General features: G+C 43.3%; 2 protein-coding genes across 4 annotated transcripts; one reads left to right on the top strand and one right to left on the bottom strand.

Moving 5' to 3' along the window:
• Window positions 1-316: 316 nt before the first annotated feature.
• Window positions 317-8,159, bottom strand: acot11b (acyl-CoA thioesterase 11b). Of its 2 annotated transcripts, XM_070831838.1 has the most exons (16): window positions 8,104-8,151; window positions 6,887-7,076; window positions 6,476-6,545; window positions 6,173-6,233; window positions 5,980-6,081; window positions 5,749-5,884; window positions 5,498-5,651; window positions 4,433-4,552; window positions 4,139-4,277; window positions 3,947-4,002; window positions 3,215-3,281; window positions 3,033-3,116; window positions 2,656-2,789; window positions 1,700-1,831; window positions 1,348-1,474; window positions 317-1,195 (listed from the first exon to the last, which is right to left on the bottom strand). In XM_070831838.1, exons 2-16 carry the CDS (start codon window positions 7,065-7,067, stop codon window positions 1,037-1,039), a joined length of 1,722 nt encoding a protein of 573 aa, XP_070687939.1. In that variant the 5' UTR covers window positions 7,068-7,076; window positions 8,104-8,151; the 3' UTR covers window positions 317-1,036. The 2 variants fall into 2 exon arrangements, with proteins under 2 accessions (XP_070687939.1, XP_070687940.1); XM_070831839.1 differs by lacking the exon at window positions 1,348-1,474 and having other exon boundaries at window positions 8,104-8,159.
• Window positions 8,160-9,564: 1,405 nt separating this feature from the next.
• Window positions 9,565-23,583, top strand: ssbp3b (single stranded DNA binding protein 3b). Of its 2 annotated transcripts, XM_070831656.1 has the most exons (18): window positions 9,565-9,712; window positions 10,417-10,489; window positions 10,652-10,713; window positions 10,802-10,886; window positions 17,074-17,163; window positions 18,307-18,381; window positions 18,633-18,695; window positions 18,795-18,858; window positions 18,962-19,035; window positions 19,240-19,304; window positions 19,400-19,448; window positions 19,738-19,773; window positions 19,878-19,932; window positions 20,022-20,086; window positions 21,463-21,541; window positions 21,728-21,756; window positions 21,878-21,979; window positions 22,210-23,583. In XM_070831656.1, exons 1-18 carry the CDS (start codon window positions 9,657-9,659, stop codon window positions 22,237-22,239), a joined length of 1,152 nt encoding a protein of 383 aa, XP_070687757.1. In that variant the 5' UTR covers window positions 9,565-9,656; the 3' UTR covers window positions 22,240-23,583. The 2 variants fall into 2 exon arrangements, with proteins under 2 accessions (XP_070687757.1, XP_070687758.1); XM_070831657.1 differs by lacking the exon at window positions 18,307-18,381.
• The last annotated feature ends 1,804 nt before the right edge of the window (window positions 23,584-25,387 follow it).

The following is a 25,387-nucleotide window of genomic DNA, read 5'->3' as shown; positions in this document are numbered from 1 at the left end:
GTCCGGGAAGCAGTGTGAGCATAACAGGATGATCATGGAACAAACACAATACCTGGAAAGCGAGCCACCAGCGCCTTTAAAGCCAGAGCCAGAGCCAGAGCCAGAGCCAGAGGCAGCCCAGCAGAGGCTTATTGTTTCACTGAGACTTCATCGTGCTCCTCTGCTGGCCTGTGCACCTATCACAACACTAAAATCACAAGTTACAGTGGGATACAACTGCAAGCTGTGTTTTTCTGTCTGTTTTCATCGGAAAAAATGGTAAAAGGAATGGCAGGAATGCAGGGTGATGGAGGTGAACACCAACACAACAGCATAATCCACTGGTGTATTGTGTTTATTGTTTCAGTTCAAATGGAGAAAACAGCGTGTCATGTGAGACGCTCTCCCATTGAATGTCAACATATCACACATTCAGCGCAAGAGTAAAACTTAACATGTGTTCAAAATAAAACAGCTTCATTACACACTAAATGTACATCTTGGCTTACTTATATATTAAGTCTTAATCAAATAGTTTAAAAACTTTATTTAGGAGGTAGAAAAAAAGTATAATAAAAGAGGCAGATTCAACCATAGTTTTATCGTGTTAGTTTCTGTGAAGAATAAAACAATAAAAACATGACTATCTCAAGATAACAGATTGCTGAACTTGTGTTAAACACTTAAACCTATGTATCAAAATGTGATTTATTCATCTATACATTAGTTTAGCACAGAAAGCCATAATCCATAATATACTGACTCTGATAAAACTTAAGAGGCTTAAAATACAGCTTGATATGCTGTTCTAAAAAGTCCATAGTGTATTTCATTTTTGAACATCAAGCCATAGTATGAGAACTGAGATTTAAAAACTAGGAAAATAGCTGCAAATCTATTGCACATACGTTTGTAATCTCAGGGTGGGAGACGTACATTCAGCTACGGCCTCTTCAACAGGGCAGCTCCCCTCACAACAGAGCCGAAATGAAGACAGAGAGATGAGCCTAATTCCACCTGCTGATGCCACCGCTCTTCTTGCACCTGCCCCGTTGTGTCACAGTGCAGAGGGTGGCAGAGCAGCCAGGCTGTCCTTGTTGGTCTCCAGGAAGCGGCTACAGGCAGAAAAGGCGCTGTAAAAGCTGGAGGAGAGGCCAGCAATGTCCGTGGAGATGTAGGGGAGGACGCCCGGTGTGGCCTGGTTGTAGTAGGTGATCTGAAACAAAATGCACCGGGTCAAATGTGGTGCAGTAAACCACTCTATCTCGCAATTCCTCTGCTTTGATTGTGTAGCTGTGATTTGTCAGGGTGCAGAAATGTGCAGCGTGCGTGCTGAGCTGAGCTGCATGACCCTCTCATTTGGCCAACCTTGGTGCCAGTGCTGGACTCTTCCCAGATTGTGAAGCCAGCACAGAGCACCTCTCCCCTGGTGTAGTCCTCAGTGGGAGGGTGAGTGGGCAAAGTGACAGAACGCAGAGCGATCAGATATGGGTCCCTGAGAGGGACAAAAGAGGATGGTGTCGTGAGGTGTCATGAAAGAGCAAGCGGGAGGCATTAAAGCAAAAACCTAACTGGCTGAATAAAACTACACAGTAAGGTAAAATAAAATAAAATAATAATAGGAAAGCAAGAAATATACATGACAGTCAAAATGAAGAAAATATGCACTGATGTGAGAAAGGTCATTTCTAAGAGTTTATTATGCAATATGTTACAACACCTGGCATCACATGGCTTCCTCCTAGATGCCAACAAGATAAAGTCCTGGCCTTTGCCCCCCTTACTGACAGACGGTGTAGCTATGCGATAAAGGGTGTCCTCTTCATCTGCTTTGTTGATCACCTCACATTCCCTGCAGTGGCCACAATGCGACAAGCATGCAATAAAACACAGTTAAAACAGAAATTCATAATGTAGAATTAAATCAGCTTTACGTTCAAATGAGTAAGAAGTAATCCCACAACATACTGAATTAATTTTCTTAGGGTTGCAATATCCAGCCTACATATCCGCTGCAGCTTCAGAGTGAGCTTTCAATAGATTCCAACATATAAATAGTTTAAATGTCATGCGGAAATAACACTGCAACTATCTAACTCTACACTTGTTTGTTTTGTTGTTTGCTGTAATAATATAAAACAGCTGAGGAATTTAAAGGATAAAGTTGTTGATATTTTACATTTCTCCTGTTGTAAGCAGATCCAATGAAAGGGCCAAAACTAACAATCAATTTATACATTTTTCTCTGTGCCACAGACCTCCACTTTCTCCAAAAGAATAAGCAATGAAACACACCATTGTACTGGATGGCACGTCTCTATATTAAGAGTCACTAAAGCACCAAATGTATATTAATCCATGGCTGAAAATAGTCCACAAAGAAACACTCTGTTAATTCCTGTTTAATCAACATTTGCTAAAAACTACAGTACCAAACTGTTGTAGGAATTACTGAACCTTTTTTTTTTTTTTTTTAAATCAAACTGTACATTTTTGTTTCTATTGCAGAAACAGGTCCGCAGTGGCACAGTAGTGAAATCCAGTACTGAGAAACAAACTAAAACATTGTTGGTTCTGTTGTTCTAATGTGATTTGTTGACAAGGAGAAAAGTACAGAACGACATCAGAGTTCTGCTTTAAGCTGCCGTGCACCAGATGACGCTAAACGTTACTGACTGGTAGTGCCGGTCCCACTCCTTTCTCCTCCTCAGGTCAGACAGTAGGTGGAACGTCTGCTCCGCTGGTACGCTGACGTGCATCTCCACCTTGAAACACAGCATGTGGTTTTCCTCCAGTGTGTACAGCCTGACCTGAGAATGGAGCACGTCCATGAAGAAGAGGTGGGCAGGAGAAGGGTTAAAGGTTCAGCTTCAGACAACTTTTTCTGATTCATTCAGCATCATTCCACAATTTAATTAAGGCAATATGGACTTACTTCCACTGTACCCGTGCAGCTTGTCAAAAATAATAGAGATGAGAGCGCATGGTGGAATCACAACAGCTGTAACTATTTAACAAGCTATATCCTGGATGATAAAACCAACAATACTGACCTTGTTTTTCTCAGAAGTTAATACCCAGTTGTTTCTGGTATCCATTAGTTTCAGTGCTGATACATTATTGTAGCTGAGGTACATCTGAAAAACAAAGAGCTGCCTGAACTCTTGAATACAGTGGCAATATCTAATAAGCCTTACTAAACATGCATGCCTCTGTTTGCCAGAAACTCCAATACCTGGTTACTTGGATCCCAGGGCACAGAGAGAGGCACTTCAGTTTGCTTGCAGGAGATAATATATTTCCTGTAAACATGTAGGGCACAATGATTTGCATTCAGGGACAAAAGGACGATGTGAGAACTTGGCCAAAGTGAACCTTTTCATTCTAGCAGCGATCCAACACATTTAGTTATCAAAAAGTGGCGTGAAGATTATACCTAAGGCTGGGTGTTTTGCAGTTGAACAATGAAGTTATTATGCCTGACAGACTGTGCACCAAAGTCTGCTCAGCTGTGATATGCTGCTCTGCCAAGTCATGTGCTGCAGCACAGTATTGTAAACAAAGGACTGTGTAGCACAACACTGGAAAAACTATGCAGTGATGACACTGTTTCCATCCAGTGCTCTATACTGCATCATGTACTGTTTTTTTTGTATCTTTCCAATAAATGTGTTGGTTTTGTAATGGTTTGTGATCATAATCTTACATACGGTTTGGTTTACTACTTGTATTACAGCAGTTTGTGGCAGATTTGGGACCAAGACTGTTCTTTAATGACATTCACTTGAGTCTGTACCTGAAATGGGCCACTTTAGGCTCAAAATATGTTTTTCCTAATAAAGTAAGATTTTGTAAATGGAGCAGAGGATTACAGTGTTGTGTATCATTTGAGGAGATAGCTATCTGTAATAAACCACACCAGCCCTCTGATAAGCCAGCAGGCTGTACAAAGAGCAAAGATACGAACCTATCAAGGCGAATCTTCTTTCTGGCAACAGCCTCTTGATAACGTCTTTTTCCATCCTGTAAAACATAGATGCTAAACTCCTCACACAAGGCTGCTCTTTTTGTGAACTTGACACTGAAAATTAGCTTTTTTGGGCTCTATATGTTGCAATATTGTTTTTGTAGGCAGCAACAGGGCGCTTGGAAAACTCACCACAGGCTCAGGTCGTATCCGTGGCAGCGTGCTTGGTTTCCTGTCACTGTCCAGCACCTCAAAGGTCATAAAAGCACTATTTATATGGCGCAGAGGTTCTCCACCCTGGTAGGCCTCAGCGCAAACTCCCACCTCCATGCTTGTATGCAAGTTCACAAAAGATAGGCGCACACACACAGACATGCAAATGTTTCAGTTATGGAGATACAATGAAACAATGCAAACATTTATCGGATGAGGTGAGCATTTTTTGCCTTTTCTGCAATAAGAATTTGTCAGAATGTGTAGAATCACCTGTGCTTGAAGGCATTGTTTACAATAGCTTTGAGCACCAGTCGGTCACCAATATGTGACGGGCCACGGAAATGGAACATGTCGATGCTCCTCAGGGTTGGGTGAGCGTTGCACAAGCGACTAGATCAGAAAAAAGAAGATGAAGATGAAGGCATAGTTTGTGTTATACGTTGTTGTTTTGAACATTGGCCTCATTACAAATAGCTTCTGGGAATTACTGTGTGAGGAATTGTTAGGAATAGGCTTATTCGTTTTCTTGCCCCGAGTTATGAGAATATCAATACCACATGTGCCAGGTAAATATGAAGCTACTGCCGGTGTTATTTTAGCTTAGCATGAAGACTGGAAACAGGAAGAAACAGCTAGCCTGGCTCAGTCCAAAGGCAACAAAACTCACACACCTGCATCTGAACAGCTCAATAATGATCATGTGTTATCTTGTTTGTTTAATCCACGCCAATACTAAAGATAAAAAAAAAGACTAGTCTTGGTTCTTAATCTTGGTTTTATGTGTGTGTGTGTGTGTGTGTGTGGGGGGGGGGGGGGGGCCCACAAAGACACGGCCAAGAAATAGTGCCTTAACTCCCAATTACAATCACAACTCGCCGTCATCAAACAAACAAGATATAATGTGTTAGTGAGCTTCAGAGCGGTAAATGATTACATTTACATAGCACTTTAATCTGAAGTGCTCCTCAAGATTTTTGCTGCTAATTCAATCAATCCTATACTGATAGCAGCGAGATACCTCACAGGGCGCTGGTCAGCCATCAGAAGCAATCTGGAGTTTTCAATTCAATGTCTTGACCAAAGACATTTCTTCACGTGGACAGGACGAGGTGTGGATCAAACCACCAATCCTGTCATCAGTAAATGTCCCCCTCTATCTACCTTCTACACTCCTAGAAGTGCTGGTGCAGGTGAATTTGTTACTCTTTCTCCCTTTTTTCAGTCATCATGCTAAGAAAATCTAACTCAACAAGGAAGTGAATAAGCCTATTTCTACAATACGTTTAGCTCTTATTCAAAATAAACTGTGAAAAACAGAAAACATTAGGTTCATACCTTGCTGCAATTGTAGCCACATTCTCCATCCAGGCCATGATCTGGCCCCCAAAGGTGCTGACCTGGTGGTTGGCATGTGGCGGTAACACCAGCTCCACACTCTCCACTCGTGTCCGCTCAGCTGGCACAGCGTCCTGATATTCCTGGCATTCTCCTGGTGAGAGCGCAACAGTGTGGAGCTCTAGTCAATTACATTTTAAATGCTACAGACGCCCGGCTGTGTTATAAAGCCTTGTGTCTACAGCCTGTACCCAGCTGAGCTGTGCTGCTGCTCAGTAGATCTGTAATGATCTCAGCATGGATGAGCCTCATCCGCCTCCGCTCTGCCGCCAGGCTGTACTCCATCTGCTCTGTCTGTGTGCGAGGAATCACCTGCTTCAGCTGTACCTGTGTAAACAAAACACACACCCACACGCGTAGGAGATGTTGAACCAGCTTTAGTATAATCATTTCGTGTCCGTGTCTCGGCTCTTGTCCCTTACCTTCCCAGCTTCAGTTCGTCTGGCGACAAAGGTAGCGAAGGCATGGCAAACTTTCCACTGCTTGCCAGTGTAAAGGTCCTCACAAGTCACCAATATACCCACCTGAAATGAACACAGTCAGCACACTCGCGTCATTTATTCTGCAATGACTTCTATGTTTACTATGCTGAGATCAAAAACAATGTCCACCAACCTCCATACTGGACGTGAAGGCTCTGTTGACCTTTGCTATGATGTTGACTACCTTCCCCACCCTGCAGTACACAGACACAGACCCTTTTCTTCACTATCAACACAGAGCAGTGATTATAGTATCAACACAGTCTGAGCCATTCTGCTGTGAGATATAACGTTCAGTTAGTGCCAAGTCTGATCGTCAGTGTCCAGTCAGCAGGTTTTGTCTGACTACATGTGACCCTTTTTCTTCTCCCCCGCAGTTAATGTTGCTCAGTTGTTGATACGCCTTGGCAAAGCAGCATTAAGGTTAATACCTTACCCTATGGTGTGTTCAAAATGGATGTCGTCCACAGATGCAGTGATGCAGGAACAACCTGCGTGTCTCTCAGCTGGGAGAGGAGAGATGACAGGAATATTTAGGTGGCGCAGCATAAAGTACCAAAGCATCTGCAAATCAGGCAAAGGGAAGCATTTCAATTGTGTATGTATAAGACACACACAGTAATACACTATTTTATCTCCCTAAAAGCTTTGTACAGAAATGTTACATCACTTTGGAGACCTGGGTTTCAGATCTTGCTGTGGAACCTCTGGCAGAGCTTTTTAATCATCAGAATATAATTTGTACTGTGTGTCCACTGTGTCCTGCTGGAATACTCCAGTGGACATGATGGGATATTCTTGGGAAACCATTGTGCATGCTCAGAGAGTTTTTCTGATGGTTTCCTACCAGACAAGCAGGCTGTGGAGTCCATCCACTTCAGCAGCTGTCCAACGCTCAGCTCTCCGCAGTGGTTGGCGTGACATGGCAGCACAATCTGACTCATCTTCACCTCAGTGGGGTTTCTGTACAATTCCTCGCTCTCCTGAATGAACAGAACAGTGTCCGCATGTTTCCCCTCTGACGTCATGACTCACAACTACACGGACAGGAGACACAGGTACATTTGTTACAGCAGGATCAGGACATTTGGATTCATGTAGTGAACACAAAGTATGAAAATAACATGTACAACTTGGGGTGCAAATGTGAACAAAATGGTCACCAAGTTGCCAAAATTTAAAACTGACTGATCATTTGAAAATGATTGGATCCTGCATCACTCAATATAGCCACATCTACATTATTACTGTGCTCTGATGCAGTCAAAATTTGGGTTAAACTGGGGAGTAAAACAGGCCTTTTCAGCATCAAATTCAGAAAATCTGCTGGTGAGAAACACCACTTCCAGATTTAAATCAACCATCAAGATAACTCATTAACGGTGCTTCTTGTAACAAGCGCAAAGCCTTGAAAACTATACCAGGAAACTACACTTTCTTGATGACTTGATTGAAGTCAGGCCTGTTGGGGATTCATTCAGGGTCACTCCTGTCTGACATAAACTATCCATTTAGTGGTCCAGGAATCTGCAGCACAGCAGTTTACACCCACATCTTACTAATTTAAATGTTTTGTCCACTCCTGAATCTGAAAAATGCAGTCGGTTTTGGGCCAATGCTGCAACCTAAGACGCTTTAAATAATCTGCAACTCAGTGTGGCGTCTGACGAATTGCTCAACATTTCTCCCCTAAGTGAAGGATCAAGAAAACCTGAAGTGCCTGTTCATGTAATTAGGTATTTGATAGTGTGTGCAATGTTACATAGTATTTTTATTTTTTTTTTACCTGCAGGCTGGGACTTGTCTTCTGAGTGTAGTTTTAAGGCTGAGACAGAAACTATTTGAAAGCTCATTCAAACTATTTTAAGGCTCAGACAAACTATTTTAAGGCACGGGCCTAAATTAGATATTGATGGAAACTATTGGTTGGGACTGAAGTGTTTGCTCATAACTTCTGCTCCAGTGGGGTGCAGTGGTCACCGGTCTGTCCTGCTGTCTGTGACAGGGGCTGCAGTGACCTCTACATTGGCTTCAAGAGAAAAGAAGACAACCCACAGCACTCACCGTGAACTTGGAGAACAGACGAAGAAGAAGAAGAAGGGGAGGGAGAGGAGGAAAATATCAGGTGATGGTAACATCTGTTATGTTTACTGTTCAGGGAGTGAGCACACCAACGACTCTCACGCTGAAAACAAATAAAATAAAAATAGCTCACCTAGTTTTAAACTTACAGCAGATGAGGTCGAGGTATAATCCTTTAAAGTGCCAATGGCCGACTCCTACAGCACATGAGCGCCGGCTGAGAAACTGCAGCCTGCGATCCGGACTGCGGCTCTCTTCACTTCAGCCATTCCTCAACAACAACAACTTTTAACACACACATGCACACTCATGCTACGGCTTTACCAAAGAGAGAGAGAGAGAGAGAGACACACACACACACACACACAGCGAGAGAGAGAGAGAGAGAGAGAGAGAGAGAGAGAGAGAGAGACCATCCCCTGTAGTCATTACTGTTACGTCCACTCTTTTAAGGTGGAACTGGACCCCTATTCAGAGGCTGCTTACATCCAATATATAATCATTCAGGAGGAATATTTCAGTGTGGATCATCTTGTTTGTACACTTCTAATGAAACTACACACATTCTAGAAATGCTGTGGATATTATAAAAAGTGTTTTTTTTTCCCATTTAAATCTATAGGCGAGGTTTTAATCGCTTCCTTACTCCAGTGATCTTTGAGAAGTTAAGTAAACCCTTGAGGTTTTCTTTATAAGGCGAACCAGCAATGATTCACCCACTTATCCAGTCTTATACCAAGTGCTTGAGACTTTTTTTTTATTTTTTTTATTGATTTGCTGTGTATTATAAAGACCCATAAGTTTGCCAGAGAGAACAAGTTGTATTTCATCCCAAATCATCAGCATTATTTAATTCGGATGTGGCAAAGCCTAATTGTTCTTCCTATAAGCTGCCGATAATTATTACAGTTAAAAGCCCATGAAATATAGAAATGTAGGGTCCTTTTGGTAGGGAGCCCCAGGTTATCAGACAAGTCAAACATACTGAGTGGAAATATTCACAAGAGTAAATACAGTGAAACATTTGGGGAAAAAACAGGGCTCGAAATTTAGGAGATAATACAAGTCTTATTGCGTGATTCTTTAATATAAGAAATATCACGCAGATAATAGCGTCTCTCCTGTGGTTGATGTCAAATTAAATAATATTTTAGGAGGGGGAAAAATCACATTATGGTTAAATGCCAAAGTAGCTCATATACGCTGCACAGGTCAGAATCAAGTCGAGCAAACAATGACAGAGGAAACTATTAATTTCTCCATAAAATCACCCTCATTGATATCGCAGCTGTGGACGTCAGAGCAGCGAACTGAGGGAGCAGCGGAGGGCAGACCTTAAGACGAATGGCGCTCTCCCATTGGCTGCCGGAAGCGTCAGTCAGGCCTGGCCCCGCCTCCTCCGGGCGGCCCAGGCTCGGTTGAGTCTTCGGGCTGAGCAGGAGTGCGGTTGGAGTGCGAGAGGGTCGCGGCCGCGATGATCTGACAGATGAAATAAGGAAAAAAGAAAGAAGGCAGGCGACCTCCACCACCAAACAATGTTCCCCAAAGGCAAAGGCACCCCGGTGCCGTCGGACGGCCAAGCACGAGAAAAGTAAGCCGATAAGCGTTTATTCTCGTGTGTTTTTCGCCTCGTAAGTTTTCCCCTCCTGCTCTCTGTTGTTCGCTGGACAGGCTAGCAAGAGGCGATTTCCTCCTACCGAGAAGCGAATTGAATGAACCGCCTTGTCTGCTCGCCATTCCTCCCCTGAGCCGTGTTTCTGCTGCCTTTGGCTTACTGCTGCCTCTCCCCGCCGATTCAGGGGCCAGTTTGGTTGTGTTTTAGCCGGCGGTAGGCTCATATTTTAGCGGCTGTTCAGGCGAGAGCACGGGCAGGAGAAAACAATAACACCGCCGTGCCACACAGTACATTGTTTTCTCTGTTGCGCCCTGGAAAGGCTCCGTTTTTATTCCCCTCAGCCCCATCAGTGCCACCGGGATACTGTACCTAGCTAAAGCACAGCCTGCTGCTGCTCTGCTTTTTCACCTTTCACATCACGACGTTACATTTTACTGTTGCTTTAGCACTTTTCTTTCAGCCTCACCATTGCAGTGAATCTATACCAGGTTTGCCTACACAGTCCCCCATTTCATTTTTTTGGCATAGGCTATTTGGCAGCCATTGTTCAGAGGGCCTGTACCCGACCCTAGTCACTCAGTGAGCCCATTGAAGAAGATTGAACCTGCTTTCCAACACGCATTTGTTGGTCATGTTTGTTATATTAAACCTAAAATGATTGTTTTTTCCCTCCCACACAGGTTGGCTCTGTATGTCTATGAGTATTTGTTACACATAGGAGCTCAGAAGTCTGCACAGACCTTTTTATCAGAGGTATGTGGAATTTGGGGAAAAAGTTCAACCATGCTGTAATGCCCTTTTTATACTTGCATGCTTAATTTCTTATGTAAATCTTTTGCATGTGCTCTTTTAAAATGTATTTAATTGGCACCCAGTGATGAATTGATAATAAATCAAAAATCCCCCCTTTTCTAGATCCGATGGGAGAAAAACATAACACTCGGAGAACCCCCTGGATTCCTACATTCCTGGTGGTGGTAAGAGACAATGTTCTCACGTCCATCCAAACATGTCCGTGGGTTGTTTGTGTGGTTTTGTTTGCTTCATGACCTGTCTTGTCCACAGTGTATTCTGGGACTTGTATTGTGCTGCACCAGAGAGGAGAGAGACATGTGACCACTCCAGCGAAGCAAAAGCCTTCCATGATTACGTGAGTAGTGCATACATGGGAACTGTTGCACAAATTGTACTGTCTTCTGCTAAAGAAGACAACAACTTTGCTATCACAGCTAAGAAGGGGTGTAAATAATGCACCCTACAACCAGGGTTGTGCAATAAGTCAGGTTTTTTTTTTTTTTTGGCTTGAGCTGTGTGAGCAAAGTCCTCATAATCTCTGTTTGTCAACACTCAAGTCCTGACAAAATCTCCCACATTCCCCTTCAAGAGTGATACAGCTGCCATACTTCAGGTTATTGTGATTCCTCTTTTAGCTTGAAGAAGGATCATAATTCCCCCTAAAATTATGTCTGTCTGACTTCTGTTTTGCACATTGTCTTAGATATGCTATTAATTTAGTATTTCCCGCTGCACATTCATAGATGGGTTTAACTAGCTAATACAAATTTGGAGAATGTGTTAATTCTTTTCCTCTCTTGAATTTACGGCTGGTCATCTTGGTGGGTCGAATGATGCTCCCAACAATGAGCTTTACAGGCTTCTGGGAAAATGATGCTGATGTCAGCACGTCCTGAGTAAGACCTGTCGACTGCTCTCCCTGTATCCACGCCGCGCTCGAGCTCCCCGCTCAGTTGTGAAGACAAAAAAAGAACCTGCTGTGTGTTCTGTATAACTTCTGAGGCTTTATGCACACAGCTTGATTGTTGACAAAGACCTCCAGATGACCTGATGTGTGGTAGCTCAAGTGCATGCTGAAAAATATTGCCTTCAATCGCACAACCCTAACTGGGTTGAAGCTGAAGAACTGTAAATGCAGTCTCAGATCCAAAAATGAATGAAATGTCGCTTGGGACAAGTGCATCGTTCAGCAGCGCGCTGCCCCTCTTATGATAGCAGGTCCATATTTGCATGAAGGGTGTTTTGCATCTTGATAGTTATGCCATTTTAGGGCTGCATTGTTTCCTGCTTTGAGTCAGCATTCAGAAAGAACATCAAAAAGAGCCTCACGAGGATCAAAGAAAGTGTGAACTGCTTGTCAGTGGCTTCTGCTGCTTCCCATCCTTTTGTTTCTCTGGCCCGTGTCTGGAAAGATTAGACAAGCATCGTGTCGCTGATTGTAAATAAAAATAATGATACGACTCAGGTTTTGCTGTGTCAGGAACGACACCAGAGGTTAAGAGGTCCTCTTAGACAGGCTGATTCGCAGCAGTTCGTTGGTAGGTTGCTGATGTATGAGACAGGAAGGGGTTAAAACGGAGATGTTGGTCCTGTTCTTGGCAGATAAGGTTGTCAGGGTAACCGGCCTCCTGATCTGGCAGGTGACCTGGGAGCCAGGAGAGAGGCTACAGCGTGGCTCTGGCCTTTCAATAACCACATTCCTTATTATTGTTACTCATGCAGACAAAGGAGGAGTGCATTTTGTTTGTAACCTGCCTTTATTCACTCAGCCTACTTTGGAGTACTTGATTTCAGAATCTTTTGATTTCCCTTGGTTGCCCGTTTAGCTACGATATGTACGATATATGTAAGTGTGGTTGTATGAAAGTGTCACAGATCTCAGAATTCTTCATTGCGTTTGGAGAAATAATGTTCATCATTGTATTCTTAAAATTCTGGTGTAAGAATGATTGAAGTCATTTTTCTAAAACCATCTCACAGATTCCTTTGTATGGAATTTAGGAGACGTTCTCAGGCCAGTTTTGAAAAATTAGACAACACAAAATAAGCTGTTAGAGCGCAGCCCTTGGTTTGACTCAGACCATTTTCATAGCATGGAAAACATTAAGCAAATGAGGGAACGGTGAAACGTCAGTCAGGGCAGTGTGCCGCTGTAGTGGGGAGCTCTGAGAGTTTCCGTGCGGTTGGCTCTCCCCGACATCTTGTGGTTGCCCTTCAAACTGATGTTGGTTCTCCGTGTGTTCATTTGTGGATGTTGGGGGTCAGGCAAGTGTGTGTGGACAGTAGTAGTCCTTGGACCCTAGCCTTTGTCTAGGTGTGGGGGAGGTGAGACGCTGCTCTATTAGCCAGCAGCGCTCGTAAAGCCCAGGCGTATTCACACTGGGCCTGATGAACGCTTCCCGAGGGGCTCCGTCGCCATGGCGTCAGCGGCTGATTGATGGCTGTCACGGAGCTGAGGGGCAGATTGGAAAAAGGAAAGGGGAGTGGCACTGTGGCATATGCCCAGCATCCACCACCACAGAGGAGCTGAGGGAATAAAGAGGGGAGGGGGTTGGGGAGGGAGAGAGGAGCGAGATGAGAAGAGGAAGGGACCTGCTCGTAGTAACTAGAGAGCATCCAGTCAGGATCCAGAGTGGGTTTTATGGTGTTGATTGATGGTTAAACATTTACAAGCTAAACATAGGGGCTGGTTTCTTTTGAACGCTGGTTCGAGTGGAAGAAGTGAGGCTGTTAAGAGCACGCTGGGCCTTGAGCCGGCAGTTGGGTGGTCTGTGCTGCAGCCCAACCCCACATCACATCTTCTTCATCCCCCTTTTAAATATTACATTTATTCTTCTTTCTGTTTGTGTGTTTGTGACTCTCTCTGTATATACCATTGCTTTTTTTTTTTTTTTTTTTTTTTTTTTACAGTTACCTCAGTCAACCTCTTGGTCATCCTCACCCTCCTCTCTTTTTCCTTCTTTCTCTCCCCCCATGTGTTCCCCTCTCTGCCTCGCTCTTTGTTTTTGTTAAGGGAGCACAAGCACATCCGCAGCCTCTCTGACCTTTTGTTACCGCCTTCAGTGATTCAAGAATTCGGGGAAAATTTGTTTGGCTGGGATTGCTCGTGCGCTCTTAAGTACACACATGTACATGCTGAATCATGGTGCGTGTGGGGACGTGTATGTGTGTGTATGTGTGCTGGGGGGGTAAGTCTGTCTTAAAGGAGGCCCCCTGGGGAGTTGTAAGGAAGGTCCCAGACAAGAGCCTCATAGCCCGGGGCACGGCAGAGACATCTGCCCCTTTCCTGTACCAGAGTGTCTGAGGAGAGACGTGGCTCGTTCAGACCCAAAGCAGCATCAGGCTGTTTGGGACAGTCCAGCAGGCACAGCTGTGGGCTTTAGTGGGACATGATAAAGATCTAACACAACATGCCTGGGAACCCGCCATGCACGTTGCTTTTCAGTCTGGCAAACAGTTTCTGACTTCTCCGGAGCTGTTTGTGTTGTTGACACAGTTTTATGACTTTGTGGTCAATACCTTACCTCCAGCTCTGTTTTACTTAGTTATTTCTTTGCCGACCTCATTCAAGGAATGAGCTACTTTTAAGGACAGAGGAACAAAACAAACTGTTTGACTGTGAAGGGCCCAGACAATGTGGTTGTATAAGCATATATCACCCTTATCACTCTCTCAATGCCAGAGTAACTTCTTCCTCCAGCTGCATCAGGAATGTTTTCTTTAGGTTAAAATAAAACACACACTCTCATAGAGTTTAAGAGTTTACTACTGATCTTTGCTTAAAAAAAATAAATAAATTGACTCTTCTGTGGCTGGCCATGTGATACTTGCGCTTTTCGGTTATATGGAGTTACAAGAGGGCTACTGTAATATAAATGTTTAACTCTTCTGCCCCTAGTGAATATTTAATTATCAAATATCTCAGCCAAATTGATCAGCATGTAACTCCGTACTTATGCTACCTTATGTAAATATGTGAATTTAGGATCAGTGCTTTGCCTGTGACTCTTAAACAGTATATGGTGGCATAAAAACACTTTTAGAAATGTATAAACAAAGCATATTAAGCCTGGCTGGATTAAATGAGCTGTAAAGGTTAGACACTAGACCCCCATTTTAGCTTTAAAACATGTAAATGCTGCATGTAAATTATTTTTCTTTGCTTCATTAAAAGGGCAGGTTTTGTTGCCAGGAAGTTGGGGGAAAAAACTTAACATGAATTCTGAAAAGAGGTCACAACTATAAATAACTGGTACAACCCTTTTACTGTAAATTGCTAAAGGTGCATGTGCCTGATGAAATCATCTTGGTGACGGGGTGCAAAGCTGTTTTTTATTGTATTTTTTTTTGTGTGCTGTTTATGATGTTTACTGAGTGCAGAAAAGGAGAGGTCTGGTGACACATCTGACGCTCCAAGAAAGTTAGTGTTAATAAGGCAGAAAGAACTGAGCTCAATACTAAATATGCTCATCAAAAACATGTTCCTCTTTTTGCAACAATACCATGACCTGGCTTCCCCTCCATGGTATTCACTCTGACTCGTCAAAGCAGAATAAAACAGTAAATTAACAGTGTTAACAATGAGCCTATAGCTTTAGTTAGAATCCTCCCCAAAGCGTTTTATTAAGCCCTTATGGGAAGGTAACAATTGGTTATCTTCACAATTTTTACTTAATTTGACTTAAAAGCATGCAAACATGAAAACTGTATTTATCAAGTCAGTGTCGGAGGAACTATCTAAATATCTACCAAGAATTTGTGTGTGTTGGCATCAGGCCATGCAAGGTATATGGAGTAATTGGTGGATGTCTCCTTCCAAGTCACTCTGGTTTAACTTGCGTATGGATGACTTGTCTGGACAGTTCAGTTCTTGCAAAACCGGTATTCTTTTGTGTATATGGATGATGTGGTTATATTTCCTCCATGCAGTGCTGGTCTTCCACAGATTTAATGATGCCAAAATGATGCGTATTCATTGAGGACTTATGTTAAGAAGGTGGAAGATTAATATTTTTGTAATTTGGTGGAAATGCTCACCTGTGTTGTAGGTTAAGGGAAAAAAAAACCCCAGCAGAAATCAGTTTACAATTCGTTTAATATGATGTGATGATATGAGGGCCTTATGGTGTCTTTAAGGCTTCGTGATTGTCCGCACGAATGTTCAGGTGGAGTCTGAGAATGGGTGATACTGAGAAGTTTAATATATAATGTTTTATTTGAATAAGTCATTGCAGGTTTAGAATTATACGTGTTGTTTGACATTTGTATTTCAAAACAGTGAATCTAAGTTAACTTTGAATATTAGTTCAAATACATTTACACATGAATTGACCTCATTCTTGTGCAAATTTACGGGAGATCTCCACAGAGATCTCCCGTAAATTTCCTTTCTTGCATAGTAGTAGTACTTGTAGTGAAGCTTTTTGAAATGGAAATTTAAATGTTAGCAATGTTTGAGGATTTCTCCCTCCCTTGCATCTCTTTGATTTTTCTGCTCCATCCTATGATGCCACCTTGTAAAGAATAAGGATTTACGGGCTGTCTGTGTCTCAGTGTGTGTCTCAGTGGTGGTGGGGCCAGATGAGACGTGACTTTTCCCCGTGGCCTCACTTCTCTCCCTGCTGAGGCATTTCACATTGGCCCTGTAGTGGCAGCCTGAGCAGATATAATTAGGGGAGTGCAGTCGATACAAGGGAGTGTGTTGGCTATTGACCAGTGATGTCTGTAGAGCTGTAGAGAGACTAGGCATGTTTGTGAGTGTGGGCTCTGGTACATCCACCCTTGTAGTAACCATTGCTTGTTTGCGTACATCTACATTATAATGCGAGTGAGCCATGCATTAAGAAAGGGGACTGAAGATGGTTCTCTTGCTCTGCAGCCCTCCTTTGGAAGTTAAACCCCACAGCTCTGAAGACATTAGCCCATCTCAGATTGCTTCAGCTACAGGGAAGAAAAACTCAGTCAATTAGGAGCGTGTGACCGAAGCAAATGGCACATTAGTGAATTAGGGCTGCGGTTTGAGCAGGAAATAGGCCCAGCAAGCTCCTGCTGTGTAGCAGCACTTTGGAGCCACTGACTCAGTGAATCCCACTGATACTTATCTGATCCACTGGCTTCTGGATCAGCAGGGCTCAGAAGCCTCGATAAGGACCGCTATTAAAACACCCCTTTCATACAGGAGACCCACAAATGATGAGGGTCTACCAAAGGCCTCCATCTCCTTTTTAGATGAGTCAAGGGTGGGTGAAATGATGTTTAAATGGCAATTACATTCATTATAATTCACAAGTCAGGACAAGGGTCATGATGCCTGGTCACGTAAAGCACATTAACCCATTTACATCGACAGCCAAGACTGGTTTAGAGAATATTTGATTCCACAGATGTGCTTCTGCTGTGGGCAGCTCTGCCGAGAAGCTCAGTCATGAATGGCTGAAATAGATTTCCATCAACAACATCTGATGTGCACGTTAAAGTTTTGTGTGTGTACTGAGAGGTTGTAATGTTGCTGTTTTGTGTCCTTTTTTTTTTTTTTTTCTCAGAGTGCAGCAGCAGCCCCTAGTCCTGTGATGGGAGGGATGCCCCCCGGTGAGGGCATGCCAGGAGGACCCATGCCACCTGGCTTTTTCCAGGTCAGCCAATCACCTGTCTGTTACTGTTGGGGATACTCTTAAATCAACACGTTTACTATTTTGACTTGATAAATCCCCTCATAACAATTTATCAAAATAATCTTTTTGTGGTCTTTCAAATTAATCAATGGACTGATCATTTTCCTAGCTGCAGGCCCCGGCTTTATAAATGCTGTCACGGTTTCGTTTTAAAGCTGTAGGTCTCCACATTTGTGTCGATGCTGCCTTTGTCTGTTGTTTTGCTCCACCCTGCTCAGTGAACTTGTAGTAAACGTCATAGACGTTCTGTCTGCCTCGGCCCCTCCAGTGCTGTAAACAGGCAGGCGTGGCCTGGCCATTTTCCCTAATGGAGAAATCGAAAGGTGCAGCACCTACTGTAAATCAATATCTCATGAGGATAAACTCTTGGCAGGCAACTGTGTGGAACTGCCTCTAAGAGGTGACATAAAATTGCAGTTTTGCTCTGTCTCCACTAGACCAAACTATTCACTTTAAATCTAGTAGCTTATTATGTACTAGAGGCCACAAAGGCGTGACTCATTATGTGATCATGTTAATATCAGGAAAGACATTTTGACATTGATACATGAACGCACGCACACACACAGAGTCATACTTTCCATACCAGAATCCACTGGAGGAGGCTCAATTAGACCCCTCACTCTGTCAGATCAGCAACATTAGTGACACAGTGCTGGTGTTTAGTGTTGTTATACAGCTAATTACATAGAGCTTAATTGATGCTGTTAATTCAGGGAAATTAGCACTGATAACATGCTGCATGCAGCAGGCTTCTTAATCTCTTGACTGACAGGCAAAAGAGCACACATCCTCTCCATCTCTGTCTCTTTTCTCTCATTCAAGGCTAAGTCATTTGCTTGCTCTTTTCTCTGCTCAGTCTCCCCCTTTTACTGTGTTCGCTACATTAAAACGATCTTGTTTTTATACATTTTACATTTTTTTTGCACCACACTTTGGTTCTTGCACTCCAACTGTCCTCTGCCCTGCAGTAACCCTGCTTCTCTCTCTGCCCCTCTTTTGTCACTTCTGTTTCTCGCTCCCTCTTTCTCTCCTGGTCTCATCCTCTCCTCTCTCCCTCCCTTATCTTCCTCCTTGCCTTTTTTATTTTGTGCGACGCCACAGGGTCCTCCTGGTCCCCAGGGCTCTCCTCACCCTCAGCCTCCTCCCCCTAACAGTATGATGGGACCTCACAGTCAGGTAACACTCCCTCTCTCTCTTTCTCTCTTTTTCTCCGTTTTTGCTATCTGCGGTCATTTGGGAACGCTGGTTCTCAGTGCTGATGCTTCACGCTTTGGCATTCTCAGTTTAAGCTTAATGCTTTATGCTGCTGTCGGTATTCATACAAACATGCTATTGAGAAATTAGAGTAGTTTCATACTTTGAGAGATTTATCTCATTTAAAAAAAAACAAACTGAAATCTCATGGAGCAGTGTCATGTCTTTTGTAGTCCTTCATGTCACCTCGCTTTGCTGGAGGTCCAAGAGGTCCCCCCATTAGGATGGGCAGCCAGGTAGAGCTCACACACACACACAGACACACTGGTCGTAGAATACATGACACATATTCAAAACCGCAGTTTCATTGGGTCTTTGTGTTTTATCCCTGGTAGCCACCAGGCGGAGGACCGGGTCCTCATCCCATGCTGCCCAACATGGACCCTACACGACCACAAGGTGCGAGTCAGAATTGTATTCACTTCAACTACATGCTGCACCTGCAGCAGAGAAAATGATCTCCTGGCTTCTCTCTTCATCTACATTTCCTTTTTCCCTCCAGGCCATCCTAATTTGGGGCCAATGCAGAGAATGAGTGGCCCTCGAGGCATGGGCCCCATGGGGCCCGGTCCTCAGGTAGGCTGTTCTAGTCATATTGAATAATGTCACCACTGCCTTGATGACCCAGTAGTCATTGGTCCTGACTAGACTGGTGCTGGTGTAAATCTGTACCAGCCAAATTCAAACCAAAGGTCCTAATTGCTAAATTTGTGGTTTGCATGTTTCTCTTATTACCGTACTCCAACCAACACTTTTTATGATTTTTGGTTGTCTTCTCAGAGCTTCGGTGGTGGAATGAGGCCTCCACACAACACCATGGGTCCCGGTATGCCAGGAGTGAACATGTGAGCCTTATTGTCACTTGCAAATATATTCCCTTACAAGTCTTTCAACCATAATACATTATCTAACTACATTTTCCATTGCTCTTACCATCTAGGGGCCCAGGTACCGGTCGGCCATGGCCCAATCCCAACAACGCCAACTCTGTGAGTACTAATACACACTAATACACGTACAAACACACACATACACCCAGAAAAATGCTGGTTCAGATTGCAGCCAGATCTCCTCTCAGAGCTGCTGAGGTCTAATGTGCTCTAAAGTTCTAGCCTGGGATGTAATTGTGGTGTTATGTGTCACGGTTTCCACAGACAGTTCGACAGACAGCCATAATGATATTAAGATGATCAAATGATGAGTGATGACATTTTGAGGTATCAAAATGGTTTGCACTCACCCATTTCTGGTCTTTAATGTTTGTGTTTTTGGTTTCAGATGCCTTACTCATCACCCTCTCCTGGTGCATACGGGGTGAGAACACATTCTGGATAGCTCAGGAAAATAAAATATCTAACGGTCGCTGTTACATGTTAATTTGCAATATGCTAATTTTTTTTTTGACTCGCTCTCTATAGGGCGCTTCTGGAGGTGGGGGACCTCCAGGAACTCCCATCATGCCCAGCCCTGCAGGTTAGTAATACTCTGACGTAAGCTGTTACATATTACTCTTTTCATGCACTTTCCAGTACCAATTATATGTATGACTGCATCTTTTCCAGACTCAAACAACTCTGGTGACAATTTATACACCATGATCAACACTGGACCCGGAAACCGAAATAATGTACGTTCCTTTTCAATGTTTTCTCCATTCTGCGGATCCGACACAATACTTGTGTAACACACAATAACACAAGCTAACCCATGAAGATAGTGGTAGATCAAAAGCAGAACTGTGTTCTGTGAGGTAAAATTACAGTTTTTGTCAGTGGAGTCTGGGTGTTTTGAAGGCAGCGATATAATGGCTGTTTCTGGTTAAATGGAAAGGAGCTAACAGGTCTTACCCTGTAGGGATCCTTTCCATAATGTTGTCATAACCTGTCAGTGGTATTAAGAAGGCCCTTTAGTGGGCATGCTTACCTGTTTGCAGCTGCTGGCTGACACAATCTACTGGACCAAAACCTGTTGTACCTACCAGTCAGACCAAATATGTAAACATATAATACTAAAGTTATCCCTTAAGGAGAAGCACAATTAGTACAGCTTGCTTAAATCTTAAACCAGAGCACTTTCCTTAGAATTATTTGTTGTATTTCACTAACTTCGTAACATCCCTTTTGAACTAAGCCCATATCAGTGTTGTCTTGTGTCAAGCAATCTGTTTTAACAGCACACCTAAACATCAGTGCTATCCTTGTAAATGTAATGGGGGTCACTTAGTAAAAGAGTGGTTGACAGAGGACAACAATTAAGTGGCTGAGGTATACTGTGTGTTGTGAGCTTCACTGGTCGTAATGAAAAGCACGTACCATTAACTAAACACCTGACCTCTCTACTATCTCCACACACTCCATTGTCTAATGGCTGCTTGCAGCTTGTGGGATAGTGAGGGTTTCCCTCCTCGGGCCTTTGCATCTGTGTTGCTTGGCAAATCGTTTGAATTGAAATTCTATGTAATAATGTCCCATACAACCAAATTGCCTACATTATATGATGTAGTATCGTATCTTTTCCCAAGGTTATTGTATAGTATGTAAGATATAGTAGCTTTTAGACGGATCAATAAACACGTCAATGTGAGCTCCTGCATACTACAGTTTTACTCAACGCTGGTATCTTGGCCTTGCTAAAGCACATTTGCACTATTCCTGAGTTGCACAATCCATCCAAGAATGTACAGAAGAGTTATTTTTATAGAAGCAAAACAAATGCACTTGTGCACTACAGGATCAGTTTGTATGTTATTTGATACTGTAGGTTAATGTTTCAGTCACACTGTTTCAGTCGCAGAAATGATCAGAACGAGGATTTTTTTCAGTTGAAAGAAGGACTGAAGTTCACAGTAGCAAATTAACTGTATAGTAACTGAGTTCCTGGTTATTTTTAGTCACTTTTACTTTGAACCAAGTAGTCCTTGGTAACTGAGGACTTCCAGATGGATGCCACCGGGGCTGTGGAGATGTGGTTGGTGAGCCTGTGCTGTCTTGTTTCCCCCTCCAGTTCCCTATGGGCCCCGGCTCTGACGGACCCCTGGGAGCCATGGCTGGGATGGAACCACACCACATGAACGGGTCACTAGGTAACACCACCCACTGCAACGCACTTACTAACACAGAAATGTTCGGGTTTTTGTTGTCATTTTGGGTACTTCAGTAGGGGACAATACATTTTATTTCAAGTAGAGTCACTGCATGAAAAAATGTCTTTCTGCGGGTCATAGAACACAAACACTGTTTCATTGTTTTTTACCTCGTCTCTTTCTCAGGCTCGGGTGACATGGATGGAATGAACAAGGTAAATATCGTAACCATGCACAGAGTCTTTGCATTTAGAACTTAATCTTAAATAATGTGAATTGCCATACATTTAAAAAACAAACAAACACACACACACATTGCACACTCTTTGTTTTCAGAATTCCCCAAACAATTTAAGTGGCATTAGCAATCCTCCTGGGACCCCGAGGGATGACGGGGAGCTGAGTGGGAACTTCCTCCACTCCTTTCAGAGCGAGAATGTAAGTCTGCCTCCTTGCCAGTTCCTCTCCTCAGCTAACATTGCTGGACTGTTGGCGACTGTAACAGTACGGTGACGAAGCCAGAGGTAGAGCGTCATTGACCCCACAGTCACAGCGAATTAACATCACTAGATACAGTTGCAGTGTGGAGAGCTAGCAGGGCGTTTGACAAGGAGAACCTGGTAGGGAAAAGGGTGTGTTTTAATCCTCTCTTTTCTCTGCCTCCTTAGTACTCTCCAACCATGACGATGAGCGTGTGACCCCCTACCCACCCAGCCACCCCTCCACCCCACCCGACATTATTTGCCATCATTCCAAGGATCTGAACTCACTATAGGACACGGCCAAACACATCAGCACCGAATCAGGGACAGGCGCCATTTTGGTTCCACACTAACGCCAGAATGCTGATCGGAGAAAAATCGAAATGGCTGGCGACTACTGCTCCTTGCTCCAAATGAAGGACAATTTCTCCATTTATCACAACCCCAAGTGTGACAAAACCAGCTACTGAAATGCATACATGACACGTTTTATGTTCTTTGCAGAGCCCCCGTAACCTTCTCAGTCCCCTCAACCCTAGAGCGAAGAGAAAAAAAAATGGTCGAAGTTTACCTCTTGTACTTTTTAATTATTGCTTTGTGGTGCAAGATGTGCAGGAAATGTCTCTGCTTTTGTCACTTAAAACACTGGAGAGTGTGTATATGCATTGTGAGCTTGGAAAGTCTTTGTCTTGTCATTTTACTTATCGCCATGCATACTGTGTCACAAACGTCAGTTGACATAGGACTCAGAATTTGCCTTTCACTCTGTGGCCACCTTTTATGACTAACGTACTCTTCTTCCCAAATGCCCACCCTTCTATTTAAAGAGGTTTGTAAGGGGACAGACTTGAAAGAACAGCTGTTACTGTGACGACCTTTCACAGTATGCAAGTGCTCAGATGGTTCTTAAAATGTCCAATTGATCGCATTCGATCAGTTTCAGTCTCTGATTGTTGACAGCGATGCAATTCTGCACTCTTTGCCGTTTAATTTCAAACCGCTAGATTGCTGTTGCGTTCTGTCAAGGGAAGCCAGACTTCGGCATAAGAAGCGAGTGCATGAATGCTGAGAATCTGTGTACAACATACTACCTAGTGCTGCTCTTCTCTATGTGGACACCTGCTTTAAGATGTGGTGTATATCTCTTTACCTGTCTGTGCTTAACACTCTGTGCTCTTCATCGTCGTAGCCTTCTGTGTTATTTCCAATTTGGTTGAAGAAATGGCTATGAATGAACTACCCATTTTAATCTCCCATGCCTATTGGTTGTTCATACTTCCCTCCTGTATCATTGGTCGTCCCCTTGGCCCTGCCCCCCTCCTGCCCGCTCACACATTTTTTTATATTTTGATACAATCTTTGACTACATATATTGCCCCAGTTATTCAGAGTTAGTCAAAGCTTTCTAAACCAATTCTAGTAGGCATCATTATAAACTTAGCGGCAGTCTTGTAAATGTGATGAGAATTTCTTTTTTTTTTTCTGTGAACATTACGCATTATACACATCTGTCCTATGTTGCCTTTTGTTTGCTGATATTTTTTTATTTCAAATTGAGGAAAGATTGCTTGTTAATATAATTTTACAATAACTTACCTACCTGTGTGGATTGTTTTTATTTTGCCTGAATGTAGATCCGATTTAAGAGTAACTGAGGTTTGGAGTATGCTACTGAAGCTGTGGACATAACAAGTAATGCTAAGTGAACACCGAAACCTGTTGTGTGGACGTTTTGTCTCCGCCTGCTGGCAGTGACGACATTGACACGAACACTGTCTACGCCTGCTTATGACTAATACCATTTTTTAAAAATACGTAGAGCATCAGAAACTTTCCTTGGATGCCTCTTGGATTTTTCTGCCATATTTCTAATTGCTGTAGCCTACTCTGTTGCTATGGTTACCACCCTTTTAGCTCTGGCAACCCAATCATTGCTGGTCGACGTAAAATACATCACTGCCGAAGAGTCTGTGTGGGAATGTCGCCACAGACACCAGACTTAAATCTCCAGTATGCTGTGAAACATAGAGATTAAGCTGGCACCGATGGGCTCAGTCAGCCTCGTGTGAGCTCGTTTGGTGACGGCTTGAACTTAACACTTAACATAACATTTATACGTAAAAGTCCCACACTCCAGCTTTAAGTTACACATTTACAAAGTTTTCAACTAATGCACAGAAGTGCCACATAGAATTGTATTCTTAAATGTGAAAAAAAAACCAGGAGGGATCCATCTCCAGCTTGAACTCTGAGTACACAGCAAACAGTGTAGCAGCACAGAATAGCTCATTGTAGTGGCAGGTATTAAAGTATTAATGTCTAACAGTCAGCAGCTACCATTACATTCACATCTCTGTGCACTGTGCTGTCACTGCTCCAGCAGCACCACTCATACACCAACCGTGTGTGTGTGTGTGTGTGTGCGCCTGTGGTGGAGCCAGGGAGTACTGTGGTCTACAGCCACTGGACCAACATGAGGAAATCCTGGAGCAAGAGGGAGACTTTGTGGCAGGAAAACTGGCTGCTGGGACATGAGAGAGGGTGAGGGACACTCGAAGGGGTATCCAAGATTGATTCGTGTGGGGGAAAAAAGCAAAGTTTTACTACTTATTTTTTCCCTGTGCTTTGTGGGGATTTGTTAATGAAATATTGGATAGTTTTACCTCTTGGAGACTAAATTATTCAAATGACAATCTGAGATCATGGGGGAAATTACTCCTCACTACCCGTTAATAACGAATACCTGTGATGAGAGCTCCCAGGGATTTTTCTTTTACGGGATTGACAACAAATCTCCACTTAGTAGGTAGTGTAGTGACAATCCAACAGGTCTTAGAGGTTCAGGAAGGATAGCTTATGGACATTTTTTAAATTGAGGCTGAAATGAACATTTTCAGAACCTCATCTGTGTGCCAAAGGCAAACAATCTGCAACAACAACCTGCTGTTCTCCCTCAGTCTGTCTCAGTCAATCTTAAAGGAAGTTATATATATTTCATGTATTTTTTGTCGGCCAACTAACTTTGAAGATGAGACAAATCAGATCCCATAAGAAGAACAGCTTCATGTTTTTCCATGTCTGTCAGTTGTAAAAATGGCTTCATGTTGCCCTCTGGTGGGCTCCAGTGGACCTTCCTGCTTTGCAGAGACCTCCGGCTCAAACGCAACATTTACCCTCCCTAAAAGCAACTGCACATACCATACATGCTGGCTTCGGTTTTACTTTAAGATTCACATGTGAATCTTAACAAAGGGCCATGGTTGGGAGGATCTGACAGTGCTCTGGTTCCTGTCTAACAATAGGAAACGAGGCTGAGCTGCTGCTGGCCGGCCTCCACAGGATGTGGCCTGGCTGGGCAGGAGCC

The sequence above is a fragment of the Pempheris klunzingeri genome, chromosome 6, assembly GCF_042242105.1.
Source record: "Pempheris klunzingeri isolate RE-2024b chromosome 6, fPemKlu1.hap1, whole genome shotgun sequence".
Taxonomy (NCBI): Eukaryota; Metazoa; Chordata; class Actinopteri; order Acropomatiformes; family Pempheridae; genus Pempheris; species Pempheris klunzingeri.
Note: the sequence above shows the minus strand (reverse complement) of the source record. Positions and strands in the feature narration are given on the sequence as shown.